Source organism: Melanotaenia boesemani, chromosome 23 (genome assembly GCF_017639745.1).
Source record: "Melanotaenia boesemani isolate fMelBoe1 chromosome 23, fMelBoe1.pri, whole genome shotgun sequence".
Lineage (NCBI taxonomy): Eukaryota > Metazoa > Chordata > Actinopteri > Atheriniformes > Melanotaeniidae > Melanotaenia > Melanotaenia boesemani.
This window is the reverse complement of record NC_055704.1, coordinates 834933-859486: the sequence shown is the minus strand read 5'-3', so window position 1 is coordinate 859486 and position 24554 is coordinate 834933. Positions and strand designations below refer to the sequence as shown.

General features: G+C 43.5%; 1 protein-coding gene across 1 annotated transcript in view; it reads left to right on the top strand.

Moving 5' to 3' along the window:
• Window positions 1-335: 335 nt before the first annotated feature.
• The window catches only part of large1 (LARGE xylosyl- and glucuronyltransferase 1), a 104705-nt gene continuing 80486 nt past the window's right edge, over window positions 336-24554 (top strand). The window contains exons 1-2 of the mRNA XM_041976856.1: window positions 336-859; window positions 12996-13182. Coding sequence (XP_041832790.1) covers window positions 13077-13182 — 106 coding nt within the window. The 5' untranslated portion in view covers window positions 336-859; window positions 12996-13076. The remainder of the gene's footprint in view (window positions 860-12995; window positions 13183-24554) is intronic.

Genomic DNA, 24554 nt, shown 5'->3' with positions numbered 1-24554 from the left:
CTGTAGTCCTGCTGGAATGAGACTAGAACTGGACTACATGAGATGACTTTGTTGTAAACTGTTTCTGTATAAATAAAGACTGAAGATCTTCTCATCGCCCTGACTGACTGAAGCTGGTTTTATTTCAGGATGATGATGATGATTTCATGTTTTCATGTGATGAAGTTTATGAGTCTGAACTTATAAAATCATTTTAGAACAAAATGACAGAATTGTTTCAAATAAACCATCTTTGATATTTACCCATAAATGTGTTTATTTATGAGAAAGAAAAGAACAACATGTGGACCCTGAAGACCCGCACCAGCTCCGCCTCGAGCCCGTGGCTCGGTTCAGACTCCGGTCCGCTGTGATCCAGTCCGGTTTCCGGTCCGTCCCTCCCAGAATCCGGCGCTGTGATTGGACGCTGGCTGCTCGTCAGAAAGAAAGAGCTGCTGTGTTGAGGCCGAACTCAGACACGCGTCCAGGACCAGGACCAGGACGAACTGGAATACCCGAGTGGAAGGGATCTGTACGGTACCGGCGGCTCGGAGGCATCTTACGGACCGAGTCTGAGCGGAGCTGCCGCGGGTCTTTGGTACTCGTCTCTCCGCCGCGTGCCGCTGTGTTTGGGTCACAGAGATCCAGATCCGCCGCCGTGTGGCCCGTCTCAGACCAAGTCTGTCCGGAGCCGGAGGACCCAGGTCGACTCCTCCGCTGGCGCCGGAGGCTGCCGAACCGGACCGACAGCCCCGCAGAGCTCAGCCTGGATGGATCCTTCAGCGCCGCTTCATTTGCGTCAGAACAGCGGAAAGAGTGAGAGAACTGCGGCGGTCTCCTGTTGAACCCGCAGACCCGGACTGCGGAGGATCCGCATCAGGTGAGTCCGAACCGGATCGCGGACACCTCATCAGAACCGCACAGCTGCTTTCGTGTGTGTGTGTGTATGTCTGTGTGTGTGTGCGCGCGCGCCACTTCGCGACGCTGAAACCTTCTGTAAGGCCCCTGCGTGCGCGCAGAAGCACGCGCATTAATCCGGTGCGGAGATTAACAGTCGGACCCGGTCCGGAACCGAGCAGGGAGCCGTCTAGGAGCAGCAGCAGGAAGGCTGGAACAGTTTTCCCGACTTTGGCTTCTTCTGGAAAACCTGGAAGGAGCGCGAGCGAGCCGCACTCATTATGGGATTATCTAGTTTTTCGTAGTCCGGTCGCGGTCCTGCGCACGCGACACAATAACACAAAGTCATAATTTATTTCCAATTATATTATATAAAGAGTTTATCTCTCTTTCTTTGGTGGGGTGGTAATTTTTAATAGAAATGAATGATAAAGCTAAATCTGGTTTCTTCGTGGTTGAAGCTTTATTATCAGACTGTTGTATTTACTCTACTTGGTGAGGACTATTTTTTTTGTCTCCTCTCTAAAATAACATCCCTAAAGTAAATGAAGTTTATCTACAACTAAGGGCTGATGTATAATCCTGGTCTCTACAGGAAGCTGAGCTGTGAGATTAATACAGAATCAGGGTGTGTGTTACTGTCAGAGTAAATCCACCTGGACACAGTAGAACATGTCAGTGTATCTCCTCCTACAAAAAACCACAAGATAGCAGCCCAGTTCACCCAGGAACCAGTAGAGTAATCCAGGGACCAGTAAAGTAATCCAGGAATGAGTAAAGTAATCCAGGAACGAGTAAAGTAATCCGGGAACGAGTAAAGTAATCCGGGAACGAGTAAAGTAATCCAGGAACCAGTAAAGTAATCCAGGAACCAGTAAAGTAATCCCAGGTTAGCTTGAAGTTTGCATAAAAGTGTTGGCATGAGGTTTTTAGCTGGGTGGGCTGTGGGATCTTTTGGGGTTTTTTCCTCGGGTGTGTGACTGAGCTTAAAAAATCGATTTTAATCAATTTATTTAAATCCAATATTGATTCATAAAACTTGGAGATCGATTTTTTTTTTTCCAGTAACGTGGCACTACTCTCGCATGACTTACCGAGGCTCAGCGAGATCTTAGCATATATACACACACCTGGTTTCCTGTGTCGCCTCCGTCCAATCAGCTTCTCTTACCGAGATGATGTCACCTTCAGATGTTTTCATTCGCCAGTGTGGATTACATCCACCTATACCGTCTTTTGCCGCGTATTACTGCTCACATTAGCAGCTAAGGCTAAGACCGTGGCATTCAGCAGCTAATGCTAATGGGCGCGTCACGTTTAGCAACAGGAAGTGATGTCACCACACGTAGTTTAAAATAAATCGTACATGGTGATTTAAATCCACATTTCCTCTAGAGCAGGTTTCCACTTCGTCCTTTTATCAAACAGGAAACATTCTGATGCTATTTATCTGGTTTCCATGACGACATGTCACCACTGCTCTCTGTGTGCACGGCAGTGAGCACACACACAGACACGTGCGCGCACACACAGGTGATCCCACTTGAGTGCACATGTTGGAAAACACGTCATCCAGCTGGAAATCAGACAGAAAGATGAGTTTTCTAGATTCTCTCAGCAGGTGGAGATGGAAGCATCTGGCTCCAGTGAGGAGCAGATGGAGGATTTCTCCTGCTCCGTGCTACACCGATGGCATCACGGTTGTCACGGCAACCATACAGCTGAGTCATATTATGTCATACAGTTGTATTACAGGTTTAAATGGATCCAGTTTTCTTTGTAGGTTTTATTAACATCAACACGTTATCAGAGGTCTGAAGAACATTTAGAGCGACTCCGCTGGATGAAACGCTTCATCCTGAGTGTTTGCATCACAGCGTTCCGGACTGGGAATCTGGGAAACACAGGATTGTTCTGGTGTTTCAGAAACGCATGTAGACGTGTCAGATTATTACTGTAATCTGATTACTCACAGATAAGTGAGTTTGATTGTCAAGTAAACGCACTGTTTTATAAAAAATAGCTATCTGGGAATATCTTTAATCAAGAAAAAAGGTGGTGTTACATAATTAGCTGTAAATGAATCGAAATAAGCTGTTGTGAATGGAATCGTTTCAGGAAATCGGTGACGACCGAAAACATTTTTGTCTTGAAGGAAAGACAAATAGATTCTGACACAAAAGCCCGATTTTAAGGTTTGGTTCAGTTTCATTCCAGCTGACGTTGCAGAATCTTTGTATCAGGGTTCGGGTGGTGTCCGGCTCAGGGTTCGGGTGGTGTCCGGCTCAGGGTTCGGGTGGTGTCCGGCTCAGAGTTTCGGGTGGTGTCCGGCTCAGGGTTTCGGGTGGTGTCCGGCTCAGGGTTCGGGTGGTGTCCGGCTCAGGGTTCGGGTGGTGTCCGGGTCAGGGTTCGGGTATGTGTCCGGCTCAGGGTTTCGGGTGGTGTCCGGCTCAGGGTTTCGGGTGGTGTCCGGCTCAGGGTTCGGGTGGTGTCCGGCTCAGAGTTCGGGTGGTGTCCGGCTCAGGGATTCGGGTGGTGTCCGGCTCAGGGTTCGGGTGGTGTCCGGCTCAGGGTTCGGGTATGTGTCCGGCTCAGGGTTTCGGGTGGTGTCCGGCTCAGAGTTTCGGGTGGTGTCCGGCTCAGGGTTTCGGGTGGTGTCCGGCTCAGGGTTTCGGGTAGTGTCCTGCTCAGGGTTCGGGTGGTGTCCGGCTCAGGGTTCGGGTGGTGTCCGGCTCAGGGTTCGGGTATGTGTCCGGCTCAGGGTTTCGGGTGGTGTCCGGCTCAGGGTTTCGGGTGGTGTCCTGCTCAAGGTTCGGGTGGTGTCCGGCTCAGGGTTCGGGTGGTGTCTGGCTCAGGGTTCGGGTATGTGTCCGGCTCAGGGTTTCGGGTGGTGTCCGGCTCAGGGTTTCGGGTGGTGTCCTGCTCAAGGTTCGGGTGGTGTCCGGCTCAGGGTTCGGGTGGTGTCCGGCTCAGGGTTCGGGTATGTGTCCGGCTCAGGGTTTCGGGTGGTGTCCGGCTCAGGGTTTCGGGTGGTGTCCAGTATTTCAGTAACACATCGTCATATCTGACTTCTGCACATTTGTTTTTATTATTTGTTCAGTAAAAAAAAGTCTGTTTTGCTTCATTAAATCTGATGAAATTATTATCAGGCTTGTGCCATAAAACTGAACAGTGAAAGTAAACTGAAGGTGTCGTGGTACTTCTGTTGCCATGGTGACACTCCTGTGGTTGTTTGAAGTGTAAGACGGGGAGGATGCAGTCTCAGGGTTCTCCTCCAGCGAATCGACCTGTGAGGATGAAGATACCAGGGAGCAGCGTGTAACCTCTGGCCGGTCAGACGGCCGCTCTCCGTCTGTGCCTGCCCTCCATGCTGGACCACGAGTCAACCCCCCCCCCCCCATCACACAGCTCAGTGATCACTGATCTTTTTATCAAAGTCCTCGCGGAGGACTGACAGTCCAGGAAGGAGTTTTTTCTGCATGTTGATCACATTGACCAACGTCTTGTATTTCTAGGGTTTGGTTGAACTCGGTGCAGCATCTGAAGGTCCCACCACCACAACATCTCACTGACTGGACCACACAGGGACCTCATCCCCCTCCAGCCGGTCTGATTATTGCAGTGAAGTGAAGAAGCAGCTTGAGAGACTGAACCAGGTTGCAGGTCCAGATGTTCCAGACTCTAGCTGGACCATGTCATCGTCTTGGTTCTGGTGGAGATCTGCTGCTTGGGATCTTTGTCCTGCTGCATGAGAGAGTTCCAGCTGAGCTTTAGCTGTCGGACAGATGGACTCACATCTGACTCCAGAAGACTTTAAAATCCAGAGGAGTTCATGGTCCACTCAGTGACTACGAAGTGTCCAGACCATCATCCCTCCCCCACCGTGCTGACAGCTGCCATGAGATGGACCAACCATGTCCACTCTGGTCTGGCCTGTCCAGAGGTCCTTGTTCCAGAAGTGTGGTGGTTTGTTCAGATGTAGCTTTGCCAGCCGAAGCCGCACTGCCATGTTGTTTTTAGAGAGAAGAGACTTTCTAAAATAATGTGTATACGCCCGTACGTAGTTCATAGTACAACGATCTGCTGTAGTACTCCGTGTATACGCCCGTACGTAGTACAACGTTCTGCTGTGGTACTCCGTGTATACGCCCGTACGTAGTACAACGTTCTGCTGTGGTACTCCGTGTATACGCCCGTACGTAGTACAACGTTCTGCTGTGGTACTCCGTGTATACGCCCGTACGTAGTACAACGTTCTGCTGTGGTACTCCGTGTATACGCCCGTACGTAGTACAACGTTCTGCTGTAGTACTCCGTGTATACGCCCGTACGTAGTACAACGTTCTGCTGTGGTACTCCGTGTATACGCCCGTACGTAGTACAACGTTCTGCTGTGGTACTCCGTGTATACGCCCGTACGTAGTACAACGTTCTGCTGTAGTACTCCGTGTATACGCCCGTACGTAGTACAACGTTCTGCTGTGGTACTCCGTGTATACGCCCGTACGTAGTACAACGTTCTGCTGTGGTACTCCGTGTATACGCCCGTACGTAGTACAACGTTCTGCTGTGGTACTCCGTGTATACGCCCGTACGTAGTACAACGTTCTGCTGTGGTACTCCGTGTATACGCCCGTACGTAGTACAACGTTCTGCTGTGGTACTCCGTGTATACGCCCGTACGTAGTACAACGTTCTGCTGTGGTACTCCGTGTATACGCCCGTACGTAGTACAACGTTCTGCTGTGGTACTCCGTGTATACGCCCGTACGTAGTACAACGTTCTGCTGTGGTACTCCGTGTATACGCCCGTACGTAGTACAACGTTCTGCTGTGGTACTCCGTGTATACGCCCGTACGTAGTACAACGTTCTGCTGTGGTACTCCGTGTATACGCCCGTACGTAGTACAACGTTCTGCTGTAGTACTCCGTGTATACGCCCGTACGTAGTACAACGTTCTGCTGTGGTACTCCGTGTATACGCCCGTACGTAGTACAACGTTCTGCTGTGGTACTCCGTGTATACGCCCGTACGTAGTACAACGTTCTGCTGTGGTACTCCGTGTATACGCCCGTACGTAGTACAACGTTCTGCTGTGGTACTCCGTGTATACGCCCGTACGTAGTACAACGTTCTGCTGTGGTACTCCGTGTATACGCCCGTACGTAGTACAACGTTCTGCTGTGGTACTCCGTGTATACGCCCGTACGTAGTACAACGTTCTGCTGTGGTACTCCGTGTATACGCCCGTACGTAGTACAACGTTCTGCTGTGGTACTCCGTGTATACGCCCGTACGTAGTACAACGTTCTGCTGTGGTACTCCGTGTATACGCCCGTACGTAGTACAACGTTCTGCTGTGGTACTCCGTGTATACGCCCGTACGTAGTACAACGTTCTGCTGTGGTACTCCGTGTATACGCCCGTACGTAGTACAACGTTCTGCTGTGGTACTCCGTGTATACGCCCGTACGTAGTACAACGTTCTGCTGTGGTACTCCGTGTATACGCCGGTTCATTTTTCTTCAGGAATTCTTTACCACTGTTTTTTATCTATAAACTGAAATGATGGATTTACCACCACAGTACATCCATGGTGTAGTGTCAGTTTAGCTTCAACATTTTACGTGTTCTCTAAGTTTCACCTGAAAGTTCAACGTCTCGAACTTTTTGATTAAAAAAAAAAAAATTACGATCCACAAAGCAAAAGAAAAGTGAAACCGGACCTCCTATAAAGCCACTTTGGTCGCCTAGATGAAGCAATTAATCATGAGCAGCTCTGAGCTGGAGGCAAAGCAGAAGAAAAAAAACTTACTACTGAAACACTCGTCTTTATTAGGATTCTTTTCCTCTTATTTCTTCGTGGATGAAAGTTTGTGGTTTTTGATGATCAAAAAGAAACATCAGGATTATTTATTATTTCAGGCAACACTTTTGGTTTGTTAAACTTACAAATTTAATCATTTTTACACATTATACTTTACTAAAATCAGAGATGAATGTAGGTTGTAAGTTTGTGTAAAAACCATCTGCACAGAGCTGAAGTTGTTGCTCACCTGCAGACCAGCAGGTGACCTGCTGGCCTGCAGATGACCCGCAGTCATCCAACAGGGTGGTAGTTATTTTCTTTTGTGTGTTGGGTTTGAGTTGAAATCAGTGCAGCAGCTCTCAGGTAGACATCCTCGCCACACTCAGCTGATTTGCATGAAAAGCAGCCTGTTGCTGAGGATCTGTGTGAACTCACGTCTAAATGCCTTCATGTGGCCGTAAAGACCAAATGACTTGCATGCAGTACAGCCTTCACACAGCGGAGCTCCCATCCCAGCCTGCTAATGAACACACCGCTGAGGTAAGATAATGAAACGAAGGCTCAGTCAGTGTGCTGGTCTCCTCTCAGGTGGCTCTGCAGCAGTCATTTAGTGTTCGGTACACTCTGTACCTGTCAGGCTAATGTGGACGGCTCTGTCCTCACTCCGGATCATGGTGTTGGGAACAACGGACAGAGACCTCTCCACTCGGGCGATGGTGAAATGTTCACGTCTGCTGATGCTTGGTGTGTGTTTACAGCCTCCTCTTCAGCTCAGAGAGCTGAGGTAGATCTCATGGACGCTGCTTTATGTTGATGGGAGTCAGATTGTCGGTCTGTGGGTGATGATCCAGCAGAGTCTCCTCATTCCCGGGATGTTGTGAAGGTCATGGTGATGGACTGTTGTGGTTCTGGGAAGATTAACGGCTTTCTTTGAGTCTGAAAACAATCACAGGGCCGATGGAGGCTGTGATTAGAAGACAAACATCTTCTGCTGGTCGGATTTAAGGAAGAATAAAATGTTTGGTGCACTATTGATCCGTTTACTCAGTTTAATCCTTCTTTCAAGGTTTTGATTCTTCCATCGTTGCTGATAGTTTAGTCCTGGAATGACTTCAAACCCACACTGTCATGGCGCTCTTCGTTCAGCTTTATTTATACACCAATTCACAACAAAGGCAGCTTAAGATACTTTTACACACACAGTCCAGATCAGTCGTGTTCACTGCTGTCCAGTTATAACCCAGTTAAACCAGATCCATCATATGATCCACATCAGTCCAGTTTATAATAAGTCTTCATATATTAACCGTCACCCTGTTAACCGGGAGAGAAAGCCTTGTTGTGTCTTGAGGGATTTAAATCTAAATCTTCTTAAACGTAATTCTGAAGGCTGTATTAGGGGCTTTTTAATTACTCTTTATTCCAATTATTTCTTCCCTTGATTCATAAACCAGCTCGAGTAAATGGACCTGGATTGATAACATCGAACTCTTCTGAGCATGAAATCTGGTATTTTGTATTCTGATTGTTGGACCAGTTCCCTATATTTCAGTTTTTGGTGATAAATGCAAATAGAAGGGAAAAATACAAAGAAAGGTTTGCTTAAAAAAGAAATACAAGTCAGCAAAATGTTAAAGGACATGGGTTTTCACCTCATGGGACGATCTATATGAGGAGAAAAATGCTGAACTGGCTTACCGAAAGTCCGTTAAAATCATTATTTATAGTTTCAATGGCTGCTTCCCACAAAAAATACAATCAAAACAGACCATGTACCTGTTCAAGCCCCTGAATGAATGAATGAATGAATGAATGAATGAATGAATGAATGAATGAATGAATGAATGTTTATTTTGAACATGTTAAAAAAGAAAGCAGCAGCACAATCGGCACCAGTCACAACAACAAAAATGGTTTCTACTGTACACGTTTAAAAAGAGTAGGAGGAAGTCTGACTTATTTAATTTTACCACTTTAAATACCTGCACAAACATAAATAGTCTTCTGCTGTTTTGTTCTCTATAAAAAACCTCTTCCCTCACCCTCCCTCCCATCTCCCCTGGGTGGATGTTCATCTACAGCTCGGGTCCTCCCCTAGAGTCCTGGCAGTTTGAGGGTCTCAGTATCTTCGTCCTCTCGTTCTCGGCACATTTGATTAGTAGTAATAAAAATGTGGTTTTTCCAAAATGACAACAAATTTCCTCTAGTGGATATGTGATATAGTAGATATGTTTTTTTTAAAAGTCTCGTAACATTTGCGTCTCTAAAGGAGTTTTATTTAGCTGTCTGAGGGAAAAATGGCTCTTTGGATTGGAAAGGCTGCAGACCCCTGCACTAAACACATAAACAGGTTTAGCAGCAGTTTTCTCTTTAAACAGCAACAGTTAAAATATTTCTTCATATATAAAATCACATATTTATGAGAAAGAAGGATGAAATGTTCAGGATTTACTAACTAAAAAGTAAAAAGTCAGCAGGATGAATTTAAAGCTGTGAAGCTGCTTCCTTCTAAACACAGAAGGAACAATATGTGATGAATATCAGCATCAGGTGAACAGACAGAAAGCAGGATGAGAATCTCACAGCTTCTAGATGGTGAGGAGAGAGAAATATTCACAATATGCACAATAACTTCCATCCATGTACCTTCACTGCTTCATTATCCAGGTTTCTGGCCTATAATTTCTTTAAACTTTCATTCTTAGCTTGACTGTTAAGCTTCACCTGCAGCCTCTGCTACCGAGAGTTAACATCTGGTTTCCGGGTGTAACATCAGGTCTGTAGATGTAACTATAAACATGTGTGGTATCCACAGAAAGTCCAGAATCTCAGCTACCAGCTCAGTAAAACCATTTCTATCACCAACAAACACAGTTAAGACAACAATAATTAAAAGAGCAAGTAGATACAGTCTGAAAACACATGTAAACACAGATGATGTCTCCCCGTGTCCACCCGACGGCATGAACACAGACAAACAACCTCACACCTCACAGATTTCACAACCATAAGTTTCATCTCGCTATGACCAAAATTCACTGAACCAGAGGCAGAAGAAGGCTCAATTTATGCTTTACGTTTGTAAGACAAAGTCAGAAAATGTCTCACCTTTGCTGTCTGGCCTCAAAACACATTTCCACCAGGATAAAACCGCATTTAGTTAAAAAAAAACGTTACTCATTGTCCGTTGGGAGCAGTTTTCTGCCCAAAAATCACAATTTTCTGCCCTGGTTCTTCAGATCCTCCTGAGGCTTTTCATGAGTCTGATTGTGACGCATTCTGTAATAAGTAAGAGATAATGCCTGAAGAGGTGTCCATTATCATAAATTAACTGACGTGACACACACATTTCAGAGGGCTGGTGCAGCTCTTACAGCTGGTGTGTGTCCAGAGGATGATGCCACATTTTGTTTCAAACAGTCAAAAAAGAAATATTATCCACCATTCACTCTGATCACTAAATGTGTATTAAGTAAGTCTTTCCTAAATCGATTTTATAATGTTATCCACCATTCACTCTGTATCTAGCATGTAAGTAAAGACAGAAAGACAAGTGACAACATATTTAAAATTAAATGTAACATTGCTGTTGATCATGACATTTCATAAAGATACTGTGTCCATAGTCATGTCCATAGTGGCGTTTGAAGGACAGAGATTTAACGTTTGTGGACTCTGACCGCTGCTAGTTTAACGTTTGTGGACTCTGACCGTTGCTGGTTTAACGTCTGTGGACTCTGACCGCTGCTGGTTTAACGTTTGTGGACCCTGACCGCTGCTGGTTTAACGTGTGTGGACTCTGACCGCTGCTGGTTTAACGTGTGTGGACTCTGACCGCTGCTGGTTTAACGTTTGTGGACTCTGACCGCTGCTGGTTTAACGTCTGTGGACCCTGACCGCTGCTGGTTTAACGTCTGTGGACCCTGACCGCTGCTGGTTTAACGTTTGTGGACCCTGACCGCTGCTGGTTTAACGTTTGTGGACTCTGACCGCTGCTGGTTTAACGTGTGTGGACTCTGACCGCTGCTGGTTTAACGTTTGTGGACCCTGAACGCTGCTGGTTTAACGTCTGTGGACCCTGACCGCTGCTGGTTTAACGTTTGTGGACCCTGACCGCTGCTGGTTTAACGTTTGTGGACTCTGACCGCTGCTGGTTTAACGTCTGTGGACCCTGACCGCTGCTGGTTTAACGTCTGTGGACTCTGACCGCTGCTGGTTTAACGTGTGTGGACTCTGACCGCTGCTGGTTTAACGTTTGTGGACCCTGACCGCTGCTGGTTTAACGTTTGTGGACCCTGACCGCTGCTGGTTTAACGTTTGTGGACTCTGACCGCTGCTGGTTTAACGTCTGTGGACTCTGACTGCTGCTGGTTTAACGTCTGTGGACTCTGACCGCTGCTGGTTTAACGTTTGTGGACCCTGACCGCTGCTGGTTGGGACGTTGTGGCACGACAAAATGTTGCTCCATTCTCGTCTCTCCTGGACTGATGGAGCCCAATAAGCCTGCAAGCTGCTTTCACAACGATGCATCACAGACATGATCTGGCGTGTCTGCAGCCCAGCGTCTGAGTTTCTGTTGACTATACTACCGTTAAGTCAGCGCAATAATTTACAACAATAAGGCTATTTGACCGGAACTAGTTTTAGAGTTGTCCATTATCACTTTTTAATGGACACCCTCCAGCCAATCAAAATAGAGTATTCACCCAGACCATGGTATAAACCTTGTTAAACTTCACTCATCTTGGCTCTTGATAATTTTTTTTCTACAACATACACACATACATACACACATATACGCGTACATAGACATTTAAACATATCTTTATACACACACTTGCACAAATTGACCTTTTGCTTTGTAAATTTCTATACCATTATTAATAAATTTTTCATAAATTTAGATGAGGCAGTTCAGATAATTAGAATAAACAGTAAATCAATTCTTATATAGTCCTGTTTCTCAAATTATTCATCAGCATTTTTACTGTACTTAAAAACAAAGTTAAATCCTCAAAGAGGATCAATAACTAAGTAGAGACAAGTCCTTAGTTACAAATCCTCCTCTTTATGCCCTTTTAAATATATCTTTAAACTTTATTTTAAACTGGTGTATTTTAGGACATTGTTTGAGGTCATTATTGGAGCTGTTTCACATCTGGAAATTTGAATAATTTTGACTAAGTGTAACAAGTTAGTGTGTCCCTGAATTCACCATTATATTATAGATCATGTGGAATAATGATGTAATGACCTTCCAAATCTCCTAAGTCTGTTCCAGAGCTCTGAAACTGTGATTGTAAAGCTTTCCTTTTTCAAAGCTGTACACAGAGACGATTTAATTTAAATTGCCCCTCAAATTGTGATTTTTGCCTCATGCTAAAAACCACTATAAGGAAATTTTAAGGGAGCGAATTATTAGGTCATAAATTCGGCAGCGTTGGCTTGTCTGTCTGTTAGCAACAGAAATAAAGAAATTATCAATGGATTTTGGTAGAATTTTCAGGAAATCTCAGAAATTGAATAAGGAACAAGTGAAAAACGTTTATTTGCTATTGGGAGATAGGGATACTTTTGCCATTAGAGCGTCTAACTAAAATGTAATGCCCACAATCCATTGGCAAAATAATTTCAATGTTATGATGGAGGTCTAAGCTCTCTGACTGCTTCCAGTTTGTGTAGCTATGAAAAGGAACCAGATCTATTCATTTTAATGTTTTTATTTAATGACTAGTGAATTTGTGTGACCATAGTATTGTGGATAAAGTTTATAACACTTTTTTGTATTGAGATAACGAGGATGAACATTGTATGTATGTCCCCAGTTAATTTGCATAGATAATAAACATCTATGGGCCCAGTATGGAACCCTGGGGAATGCCATAAGTGATCTCCAGGTATGATGAGGAATATTCTCTCAGCTGTTAACTTCTTACTCTTCTGATCCCACACTGTTCCAGTTTATTGATTAATATATTCTGACTGACTGAATCATATGCCGTTTACTTCGACTGCATTCGGCTTCCTATCAATGGCTTTTCTGACATCTTCAGTTGAATCAATCAGTGCTGGTGATGTTTGATGTGGATCCATATTCAGATCAGCTGTTCATGTGCAGTTTAAATATCTGATGTTTATTTGGCTTAGATGCAGATGTGTCTGTTCTAGTGTCATCATATCACTTTGTGCATTTGTTTTTGTGTGTAATGGGTGACAACAACAACAAATTTCACTTAGCGGCTCAGTTTAGGATCTTTAACATCTGCCTTTTGTCTAACTGGTTTTTCCTTCTCTAACCTCACTTCCAGTGCAATGAATCACCCTGGACAGCAGCTGCTACCCACATAGAGGTCCCTTTACCTCTCTTTCCTTGTACTTTGCTCTGGAGGATGCTGGGAATGTGTCGCGGGCGCAGAAAGTTCCTGGCGGCCTCTCTTGGCTTGCTCTTCATCCCGGCACTCACCTGGCTTTACCTGTCAGTTGGGAGTTTTCAAGGTACGAACATCAGCATGTGACTTTCTTCTGTGTGGGTAGCCAAACTTACAAAGGACTACAATGGCAGGTCTCTCTCATTTCCACATCTCACTTTATCTTATTTTGCTATAATGTATAATTAAGTAAATTAGAAATGAATATTTCACTTTGTGGACTCGACACATTTTTTTTGTTTTTTTTACCTGAGAGTTGGTAATAAATGGGGGCTCGTCCTGGATGTATTTAGGCACCCTTTAAAGTTTTTGGTTTGTGCTTATCTGTTTTTCACTGGTCTGCTTTTCACTGGTAAGCAAACTTAAATTTTCTGTCAAGTGATACATTTGGGGGATACACATAAGCAACAAAAGATGGTGGCATCACAATTGTTAAAACGCCCATATGGCCCTTTGACACTGGCAGTTCATGAAAAAGGTGGTGCATTCACACGAAACAAAGATGGTTCAAAGCCTAAAGTAAAAATAGCTGTGGACAGTAGAGATGGACGTGGTGTTACATCTTTCCATCGCAGTAGCCACCACCAAAGAAGCAGAATGAAAACCCCACCCCCCACCTGGTCCTCCACAGGATGACTACGGATTCCCATGAAAATGAAAGTTTAGACAGGCTGACTGAGGTTGATCAGTCACTGGAATCATTCATTTATAAGATCATTTCGATGCTATGTTGTGTTTCCAGGCAACCAAATTAAGTTTTGGTAAGTAATTTAATTAAGCTCGTGTGGACATCCTAACATCTTTGTAAATTCACTCAGTATTGTTTATTTTGAGAAACCCTAGGTTATAATAGAGCCTGATGACTTAAAGATCATCTTTTGAAAGCATAAAACCAAGCATGGTATTAGCAAGGGGTTGGGCAGGCAGTACATGGCGTTGTATTTACTGAGCTAGAGGAAAGTGCACTCCCGCTGTGTATGTGGTCTTCACCGGTAACTTGCTGTTAGACTATTGTTTTTTGTGGGGTTTATTGTTTCCCTGACCTGACCGATGTGCTCTCAGTGCTGGAACTGTGACACACAAAGTGCTACATACTGATTCACTGTGTTGGAAAGCTGTTTCAGGGCTGTAGACCTGCAGGAGGGCCGGTCCAGGACAGCTGTTTCAGGGCTGTAGACCTGCAGGAGGGCCGGTCCAGGAAAAGTTCCTCCTCCTTATTGCTGTCCATGCTTCACAACATCACACGGAGCTGTTGCCAGCATCACATCATAGGTGGAAATAATTCTGATGGAAAATGTAACCGTCTTTTCATTTTCATCAGACCAGACTTGCAGTTCAGACCTAATGATCATTTAATAACCCATACGACCCATTTCATTCAGTTTGGAGTTCAACTTTGTAAACAGGAGACAGCAGATGAGTGTTTTGCCATCATCATCTTTGTTATGATGCCAACAATCCTGCAGCAGCCACGGCTCAGGATGTGCAGTATCACCGTAAATCTGGCCTCTTTTACTGCTGCAGATTGAAGGAAAACTCCAAGAAGAAACTCCCGGAACATGAGTGTGTATTAAGCACAAGATTGTCCCAGAAAGTCCAGAGGAACACATTTCCTGAGGACAAAGTCACCCTCCCCTGTGTTTCATCTGGAGGTGATGTATTAATGAGTTACTGAAGCCTGTCCAAAGCTGATTACTTCCCTCAGAAAATAGTCCAGGAGTTCTTAGAGCAATTTTAATGACTTTCCTTTTAGAGATTGAAAGCCTGCCGTTTTACCATCATTAATTATGATTAAATAGACTATTTTGTCTTGGGGGATAAGTGGGGGGGGGGGGGGGGGGGGGGGGGGGGGGGGGGGGGGGGGGGGGTGGGGGGGGTGTCACTGCAGCCTGTAAATATGAATCCGCTCCCGTCACCGAGGTCTTCAGTGTGGCATCGGATTGGTGGCAGTGGACAGAAATGGCTGCTCTGTGAGACGCTGTGAAGTTCATAGCTTCAGGTGAGGCAGGCGGACACCGTCCTTTTATATATAGAAAAGATCCTAATTTGAAATAAAAAGAAATTGTTTTATATTTTTTTAGAAAGATAAAATTAGCTTTGTTATTTTTTTATTTTTATTTTTTTACATTTACATGTTGCATGAATGTATAAGTTGGTCTAAAGTCTGAAGGACCCTGAATCGTTCTGAAGGACATGTCCTGCATTTCTTTAGTGTCTCTAATAATAATAATAATGATAAGAGGAAGAAGAAAGCCTTTATTATCATTATACAATAATACAGTGAGATTTACATTCACACACTGATGGTGGAAGCTGCCATGCAAGGCGCTAACCACAACCCATCAGGAGCAGTTTGGGGTTTGGTGCCTTGCTCAGGGACACCTCGACATGAACTCGACAGGCGGAGGATCGAACTGGCAACCTTCAGGCTACAAGACAACCGCTCTACCCACTGAGCCACGCCGCCATAATACTATCATGAATGTATGTTACTATCATGTGCGTTACAAATTCATCATGATTAATTTCACCTTTCAGATTAATTAATCATGATTAATCACAGCTTATAAATTAATCATGATTAATCACAGCTTATGAATTAATCATGATTAATCACCATTCGTGACTATGCCTGAAATTTGCCCGTTTTTACTGTATTGTATCAACAGAACGAGCCGATGCTTCAAATATTTAGGCCCAATCCCATTTCACCCCTTGGCCCTACCCCTTGCCCCTTAAAACGGAGCTAGAAGGGGTAGGGCTGAAAAGTCAACCCCTACGAATTGCGACACCCCTTCAACAGTCACATATGTCATCAGTAGTCACTAAAGAACATTTTACACAGGAACTGAAAGAAACTTTAAATAAAAAAAAAACAATAAATATATTAAAAAATATTAAACATGGGGCTCAAACAGGAAAAACCAGCAAAACTGCCGGCTGTATTTAAAAAAACCTAGAAAAAATATATTATGCATCGTTGCTGTTTGTGAAGCTGAAATATCTCCCTCATCACTGCGTGTCAGTCTGATCTATGAGCGGTGAGCTGCAACGCGACGCTACGTCTTTTTGACATATACGCCGGGACACCGGCACAAAAGTAATGTGGCCCACTGGGAATCCTCTAGAACCTCTCCATTAGCCGGCATTGCTCTTGATGTGTATTCCAGCGTGAGAAATCAGAGGTTTAGCGTGAGAGCGTAAGAAGCCACTCAAATGCATGAGTCTCACGGCCGATGCGTGAGAATTCTCCTGTAAACAAATGCAGTGTACCGGCTCGCACAGGTTAGTGCTGCTGTCAAATATGACATGAGAGAGATCACTCTGCAAGAGGGTCAGTCGAGATACTCCATAGTGAAACCTGTTGTCATACACAGTCTATGGTGAAGTAAGATGGGGGGGCTAATAAAAACTATCGTGGCGGCAAACTTGTTGCGCTCATTTTTTCGTTACAGTGCAATTAATTGACTTATTGTTTATCGACAAGTGTATGTGGGACGTAATGTACGAATTTTGCATGCAATTAAAATTAATTGTGTGTGCTGGTATACTCTCTTTTTCTCTGTGGCTTTTTTTTTTTTTTTTTTTTTGTGCAAGTGTGTGTTGCCCTGCACCTCAAGAAAGCATGATGTGCGTAGAAACACTTGCTTTCTCATATAGAACAGGAAATTTTTCATACCCCTCCGTTTCAAGTGGGCCTCTGAAAAATCTTCATTTGAAGAGGTATATAGCCCTACCCCTACCCCTCTGTCCTAAAAGGAATTGGGACACGCCTACCCCTACACGTGAACGCGCAAAACAGAGGGGTAGGGCTAAGGGGTGAAATGGGATTCAGCCTTACTGTTAGCTGACCTTATGTTGTTGTATGTTATATGTTCTGCGTCATCTCTACCATGCTCTAGATCATCATTCAGAATTCATAAATCATCATCTCACCAACCGTCTCCATGGTGATAATTTCTGTCATAAAAGCAGCAAATGTGACGACTGAAGTTAAACAGCCGACGTTAATGAAGAAACTCTGATAAAACTGATGATCTGGATAAAAACAGTTTTTCCTTTTATCATCGAAGTGTGAGTGTTTGTGTAACAGTGATAAAAGTCCTACAGCAACATCACCCAAAGTAAACATCTGCTGATAAAATACGTCATTGGCTGCTTGTTTTACTACGTTTTATTAACTTTTTTACATCAGAGGATCATTTAAGTTGTAATAATCAGTTCAATATTTCATAAAATCTAGACCTAAAAAAAGATCTCATTTGTGCCCCCTTTTCCTGGTCAGTGCTCCTGGCCCCCATCAGAACTTTTCTAGACCCGCCCCTGCATAGCTGAAGTATAAACCCTGTCTACCACCAGCAGCTACTGTGTTAGAGAAGGTCCTGCCAACAACACCACTTTGGGGTAAATATGTGACGGTGTAAACTATGAACCGTTAGTTTCCTCCTTCTCAGCTGATCCATAAACAAACGCAACAAGAGAAAAGCCGATCAGCTGATCACCGACAGCCGTCATGATTCACAGAACAACATGAGAGGAGAGGGAGGAAGCAGCTGCTGCACAAACAGACGAGCAGAGATCCTCTAGAGCAGAGGTCCCCAACCCTGGTCCTCAAGGCCCACTATCCTGCAGGTCTTAGATGTCTCCCTGCTGCAACACACCTGATTCAAATTAAACGGCTCTCTGACAGGCTCTGCACAAGTCTGCAACTGAGCCATTCATTTGAATCAGGTGTGTTGCAGCAGGGAGACATCTAAGACCTGCAGGATAGTGGGCCTTGAGGACCAGGGTTGGGGACCTCTGCTCTAGAGCAGCCATGTTGGAGCAGAACGTTGATACAGGATAACATACAGGAAAAGTGTGAGTGTGGAACCCTCTCACCGGTGAAAGAGTGTGTGTTAAACACCCCCATTCTCCATGAGTTGCTCTGTTAACGCTGTATTTATTCTGAAGTCTATTCATAGAACCAGCCGGCTGATCACTTCCATCACGTTTCTCCACTCCGCCATCATAACAGAGAAATGACGGCTGTATGGGGCTTGTCGTGCTGCACATGCGTTTATTCAATAAAAATATTAACGCAATTAATTACATAAATTAGTTAACTTTTTATTTTTGACAGCTGTAATTTTTATTTATTTTTACTAGTGCTGGGCAGCGATTAAAATTTTTAATTGCAATTAATCGCATGACATACTGCGATTAATCGTGATTAATCGCATCGTTACGCGCAAAATGTCTTTTTCCTTTAAAAAAAGGCCTACAGCTATAACAAGAAAATGCAGTAAGTTTTGGTTTACAAACACGACATCAGGGGTCTCCAACCTGCAACTCTGGAGCTGTAAGTGTCTCTCTGGACCTTCCACAAAAACCTCTAAATACGTGGTTATATATATATTTTTAAATCTATCTTTCTTGTCATTAGGTTGGAAACCAGGGACTTTTTTTCCCTTTCTTTTACATCATTTTCCACAAATACCTACATTCCTTAGCAGAAAGTCTGTCTATCCTCTTTTTTTTATAAAGGTTTTATGTTTTTCTTTATTTTAAAACCTAAAAACAGAAATAAAAATGTGGTTCTTCAAAACTAACAAACATCCTACGGTGGCTCTTCATTAAAATATATATTAAGTTTCCTTTTTGAAAAGTCTGGTAACATCTGCGTCTCTAAAGTAGTTTTATTTAGCTGTCTGAGGGAAAAATGGCTCTTTGGATTGGAAAGGCTGCAGACCCCTGCACTAAACACATAAACAGGTTTAGCAGCAGTTTTCTCTTTAAACAGCAACAGTTAAAATATTTCTTCATATATAAAATAAAATATTTATGAGAAAGAAGGATGAAATGTTCAGGATTTACTAACTAAAAGGTAAAAAGTCAGCAGGATGGATTTAAAGCTGTGAAGCTGCTTCCTTCTAAACACAGAAGGAACAATATGTGATGAATATCAGCATCAGGTGAACAGACAGAAAGCAGGATTAGAATCTCACAGCTTCTAGATGGTGAGGAGAGAGAAATATTCACAATATGCACAATAACTTCCATCCATGCACCTTCACTGCTTCATTATCCAGATTCTTGGCCTATAATTTCTCTAAACTTTAATTTTCAGCCTCCGCTACCGGGAGTTATGAGTTAACATCTCGTTTCCGGGTGTAACGTCAGGTCTGTAGATGTAACTAGAAACATGTGTGGTATCCACAGAAAGTCCAGAATCTCAGCTACCAGCTCAGTAAAACCATTTCTATCACCAACAAACACAGTTAAGACAACAAACAATTTAAAGAGCAGCTACACAAAGTCCGAAAAATATGTAAACACAAATTATGTCTCCCTGTGTCCACCCCACGACATGAACACGAACAAACGACTCCTCTACTGAAAGCTCACATCTCACAGATTCCACAGCTGGAAGTTTCATCTCGATATGACCAAGATTCACCGAACCAGAGGCAGAAGAAGACCCGATTTATGCTGCATTTTTGTAAAAGTCAGAAAGCATGTCTTACCTCTGCTGTCTTAAATAAATTAAAACCGCATTTATTAAAAAAAAAATAAAAAAGTTTCCTGTCCAAAAATTACGATGTTCTGTCCATCTGCATGTATTTGACAAAGAGAAACGTCGGTTCTTTTTTTCTTCTTCCTGTTCCAGACAGAAAACATCTCTTCATTCTAATAAACCCGCTTTCTCCCGATCATGTCAGACGCACCGCTGCAGCAGGGATATGGCAGGCCAGACCTGCCACAATTATGCCACTAATGTGTCACGTTTCACCCAAAGAACGGCGAAAAAAACGCCGTTTTGTCAGTAAACACAGCGTTTTCCTCCCTGGTTCTGGTCCCGATGGAGGTTTTCCTCCCTGGTTCTGGTCCCGATGGAGGTTTTCCTCCCTGGTTCTAGTCCCGATGGAGGTTTTCCTCCCTGGTTCTGGTCCCGATGGAGGTTTTCCTCCCTGGTTCTGGTCCTGGTGTACAGGACTGTCTCAGAAAATTAAAATATTGTGAAAAAGTTCTTTATTTCCTGTAATGCAATTAAAAAACATGAAATGCCATACATTCTGGATTCAGTACAAATCAACTGAGATATTGCAAGCCTTTTATTGTTTCAATATCCCTGACTATGGCCTATAGCTTAAGAAAACTCAAAAATCCCATCTCAAAATATTAGAATATTTCCTCAGACCAAGTAAAAAAAATCAAACACTTGAAAATGTCCATTAATGCACTCAGTACTTGGTTGGGAATCCTTTTGCATGGATTACTGCATCAATGCGGCGTGGCATGGAGGCAATCAGCCTGTGGCATTGCTGAGGTGTTATGGATGCCCAGGATGCTTCAATAGCGGCCTTTAGCTCATTTCCATTGTTGGGTCTGGTGTCTTTCAGCTCCTTCTTCACAATACCCCACATATTCTCTATGGGGTTCAGGTCAGGGGAATTGGCAGGCCAATCGAGGACAGTAATGCCATGGTCAGTACACCAGTTACTGGTGGTTTTGGCACTGTGGGCAGGTGCCAGATCATGCTGGAAAATGAAATCATCATCTCCATAGAGCTTTTCAGCAGACGGAAGCATGTAGTGCTCTAAAATCTCTTGGTACACAGCTGCATTTACTCTGGACTTGATGAAACACAGTGGACCAACACCAGCAGCTGACATGGCTCCCCAAACCATCGCTGACTGTGGGAACTTCACACTGGATTTCAAGCAACCTGGATTTTGCGCCTCTCCAGCCTTTCTCCAGACTCTGGTGCCTTGACTCCCAAATGAAATACAAAACTTGCTTTCGTCTGAAAAGAGGACTTTGGACCACTCTGCAACTGTCCAGTGCTTCTTTTCCATAGCCCAGGTCAGACGCTTCTTCCGCTGTCTTGAGTTCAGAAGTGGCTTGACCATGGGAATACGGCTATTGTACCCCAGTTCCCTGACACGTCTGTGAACAGTGGCTTTTGATACCTGGACTCCAGCTTCAGTCCACTGTCTTTGAAGCTCCCCCAAATTCTGGAAGCGGCTCTTCTTCACAATGCTGTTAAGGCTGCGGTCATCTCTCTTGGTTGTGCAGCGTTTCCTGCCACATTTCCCCCTTCCAACAGACTTTTTGTGAATGTGCTTTGAAACTGCACTCTGTGAACAGCCTGCTCTTTGAGAAATTTCTTTTTGTGTCTTACCCTCCTGATGGAGAGTGTCAATGATGGTCCTCTGGACAGCAGTCAGATCAGCAGTCTTCCCCATACTTGTGATTTAGTTTACTGACCCAAGCTGAGTGTTTTTCAAGGCTCAGGAAACCCTTGCAGGTGTTTCAAGTTAATTAGACGATTCAAGTGATTAGTTGAATAGCCTACTAGTATACTTTTTCATGATATTCTAATATTTTGAGATTGGATATTTGGGTTTTCTTAAGCTGTAGGCCATAATCAGCGATATTGAAACAATAAAAGGCTTGCAATATTTCAGTTGATTTGTAATGAATCCAGAATGTATGACATTTCATGTTTTTTAATTGCATTACAGGAAATAAAGAACTTTTTCACAATATTCTAATTTTCTGAGACAGTCCTGTATGCCTGTAGAAGCTGAGACTTTTAATCCCAGTCAGCATGCAGACAAGACCAAACCTTTTCTCATCTCATCGTTCTCTCAAGTCTTGGCTTTCAGGAGAAAAAATATTGTTATTGAAACAAACACACAACAGAAACTATTTCCATGTTTCCACTTTTTCCTCATTTCCAGTTATTTCTGCTACTATTTACCTGCTATCCTCACTAAAGCAACCTGGGGCTGTTTTACTACTTCCCTGGACTGTTAGGGCTGTTCTGCTCTTTGCAGGTATTTCAGTTACAATTTAGGATCTTGTGGATTTTTAAGAATTAACAGAAATCAACGGTAATGATTTTCACTGACTTCCAACCAGTGACATCAATCTGTCTGCTGGCAAGGAAAGAGAACAGAAAACACTGAATGTAAATCTTTTATTTCCATCATATTGGTTAGTAAAGCAGAGTGTGAGTCACTCTCCAGCCAATCAGAGTTTGATGCTCCTGCAGTCGACAGGAACAGCATCTCCTCCATCTGTGGGCTGTGGGACCTCTGCTGTGGCGGAGAGTGATTAATGTTGTGGTGTGGGAGTGGGGTTGAGTCCTGTTAGCCACTGTCACCCAGAGCACTGTCCATCCAATCATCAAGCAACATTGAAGGTCAGGGACCTATCAGGTTTTATTATGGGACTGTGGTGAGTCTCTGCATGAGACCATCCGGATTGTATCATCAGTGCTGATGCCAAGATTAGTCAGCTGACACGATCCATCTGTCCTGACACACACACACACACACACACACACACACATTTTACAGATACAGAGTCGGTGTGTGTGCTAGGCACTGTAAGGCTCATTAAAACTGACTCAGTAAGGCATTAGGTTAGCATAATGTACCTGTTGCTATAAACAGTGTGTTTCTAATGATTAGATTTTTCTGGTTATCATCTTGTTTCATTGTTCACCAGATCTGGTGACATTAAGACGACTGCAAGGTGCCAGTAGTGAGCTGGTGAATACTATTGTTAATGCAGCATATCTCATTTGTGAAAAGGGCTTGATACTCATTTTTCCTGATTAGCAGAGCGCTGAAGTCTATTTCCATTTAGATCTGTCATTCTTAAGATGCCTTTATGTTCTAAACATGCTCAGTTGTTCATGTTCAGAATCTTCTCTGAACGTTTTACTCAATTTTTTGTTTTTTTTTGGCTCAGTTTGAGTTCATGGGGATTACTACAGGTGTTGTACCAGATGCTAACTTGTCTTGGATCATTGATGCCTGTTTTTGTCTCCGTGGTGTCATTCTCTAGTGACTTAAAAATGACACATTAACACAACGTTCCTTAAAAAAAAAAAGTATGTGTTTCCTCTCCATACCCTCTCCCAGGGGAATCTGTTCTTAGGTCAGGAGAGGAGAGGCACGAGTTGGCATCATGAAAATCTCCCCGTGTATTGATGCTTTTAACTACATGCTCCTTATCCAAGTGATTAGACAAAATGGCGGCTGACTGGTGCACTTGTGGTGGTTACTCAAGCCGTCTGCCAGGTGAACAGAAGCTAGAGTGATGGATGTGTTGCTACCACTCAGCATAAATCTGCCTTGAAGCAGGAGGCAGAGGACGGGACTTTACAGCTACTAAAAACTAATTCTGGTGTATATTAATTTACGTTTCTGTTAATTGGCAGAAGAGTGCTTTAAGTTTGTGAAAGTTGTATATATTTTTATATTTCTGCATTTCTTCTCATGATAGTTTTAAACATAACTAAATAAAGAGATGGGATGAAAATGGTCTTTTCTTTGCTGGGGAAATGGATTCTGAGTGACGAGTTCTGCCTGATAACTGAAACTGAACAATCCCTGTAATGACGGATAAATACATGTCATCATCGTGGAGATATTTGCACCCATTCCTGAAAACAGAAAGCTTTGTGATGATGGTTTCAGTCTTTCCACAACCTTTCTGTAGAGTTAGGGTAAGTGTTTAGTTTGGTCATTACTAGGACATCTCAGTCTGCTTGCCTGTTTTGTTGCCAGACCACCTTTTTTCTTGTGTTCAGGGACACATGCCATTTTACCTTTATAATTCCAAATGCATTTTTCCATCAGTGGAGGCAGCCTTTCTGGCCCAGATGGAGCAAAGTGGCTCCCGAACATGATGCCACCAACACTGTATTGAGATGAGATGCAGTTCTTCAGATCTTTGCACAATGTATTTGTCCTCACAGAGCCACCATACATGCAAAGATCAGGAAAGACAACTGAGCCCAGCAAACTGGTTTTCATCACCAAAAAAGGAAATCTTCACGGAATCTGAAAAGTTGCTGGTTTTCCTTTTAATGTGCTTCCAGTATTCCCAGCAGTGTTGGTGTAGATCAGGGATCACTATCTCCAGACTTCTTGGACCAATGTCCTGTAGGTTTTAAATTTTTCTCAACTACAACACACCAGACACATATTAATGGATCATTAACTCTTAAACCTTCATCTTATCTCCCTGAGATCCATATCTTCCACCACCAGGAGTGGTGGTGTGTAGCTCTGTGGGGTAAATGTCATGGATAGCTACCCTTTAGGTGATCTACGGAAGTTTTCCAGGCATTTCTATCCCGTCCAGGAGGTTTACAATCCAGCCACTAAATGTAGTTTTATTCAGAGACTCTCTCTGGTAAATCCACAATGATACATGATTACAGCATTATTTATCACATTTTTATCATAAAAACATCACCATCACTTAGGGCTGGACGATATGGCAAAAAAGTATCACAACATATGTTTTCATTAACTTTTATTAACTTTGTTTCTGAATACCCAATGATGAATATTCTAAATGTAAGGCTGGAAACTATAAGAAGCTAGTAGCGGCTAAACTGCCAGTAGCGGCTAAACTGCTAGGTATTCTTTGTGC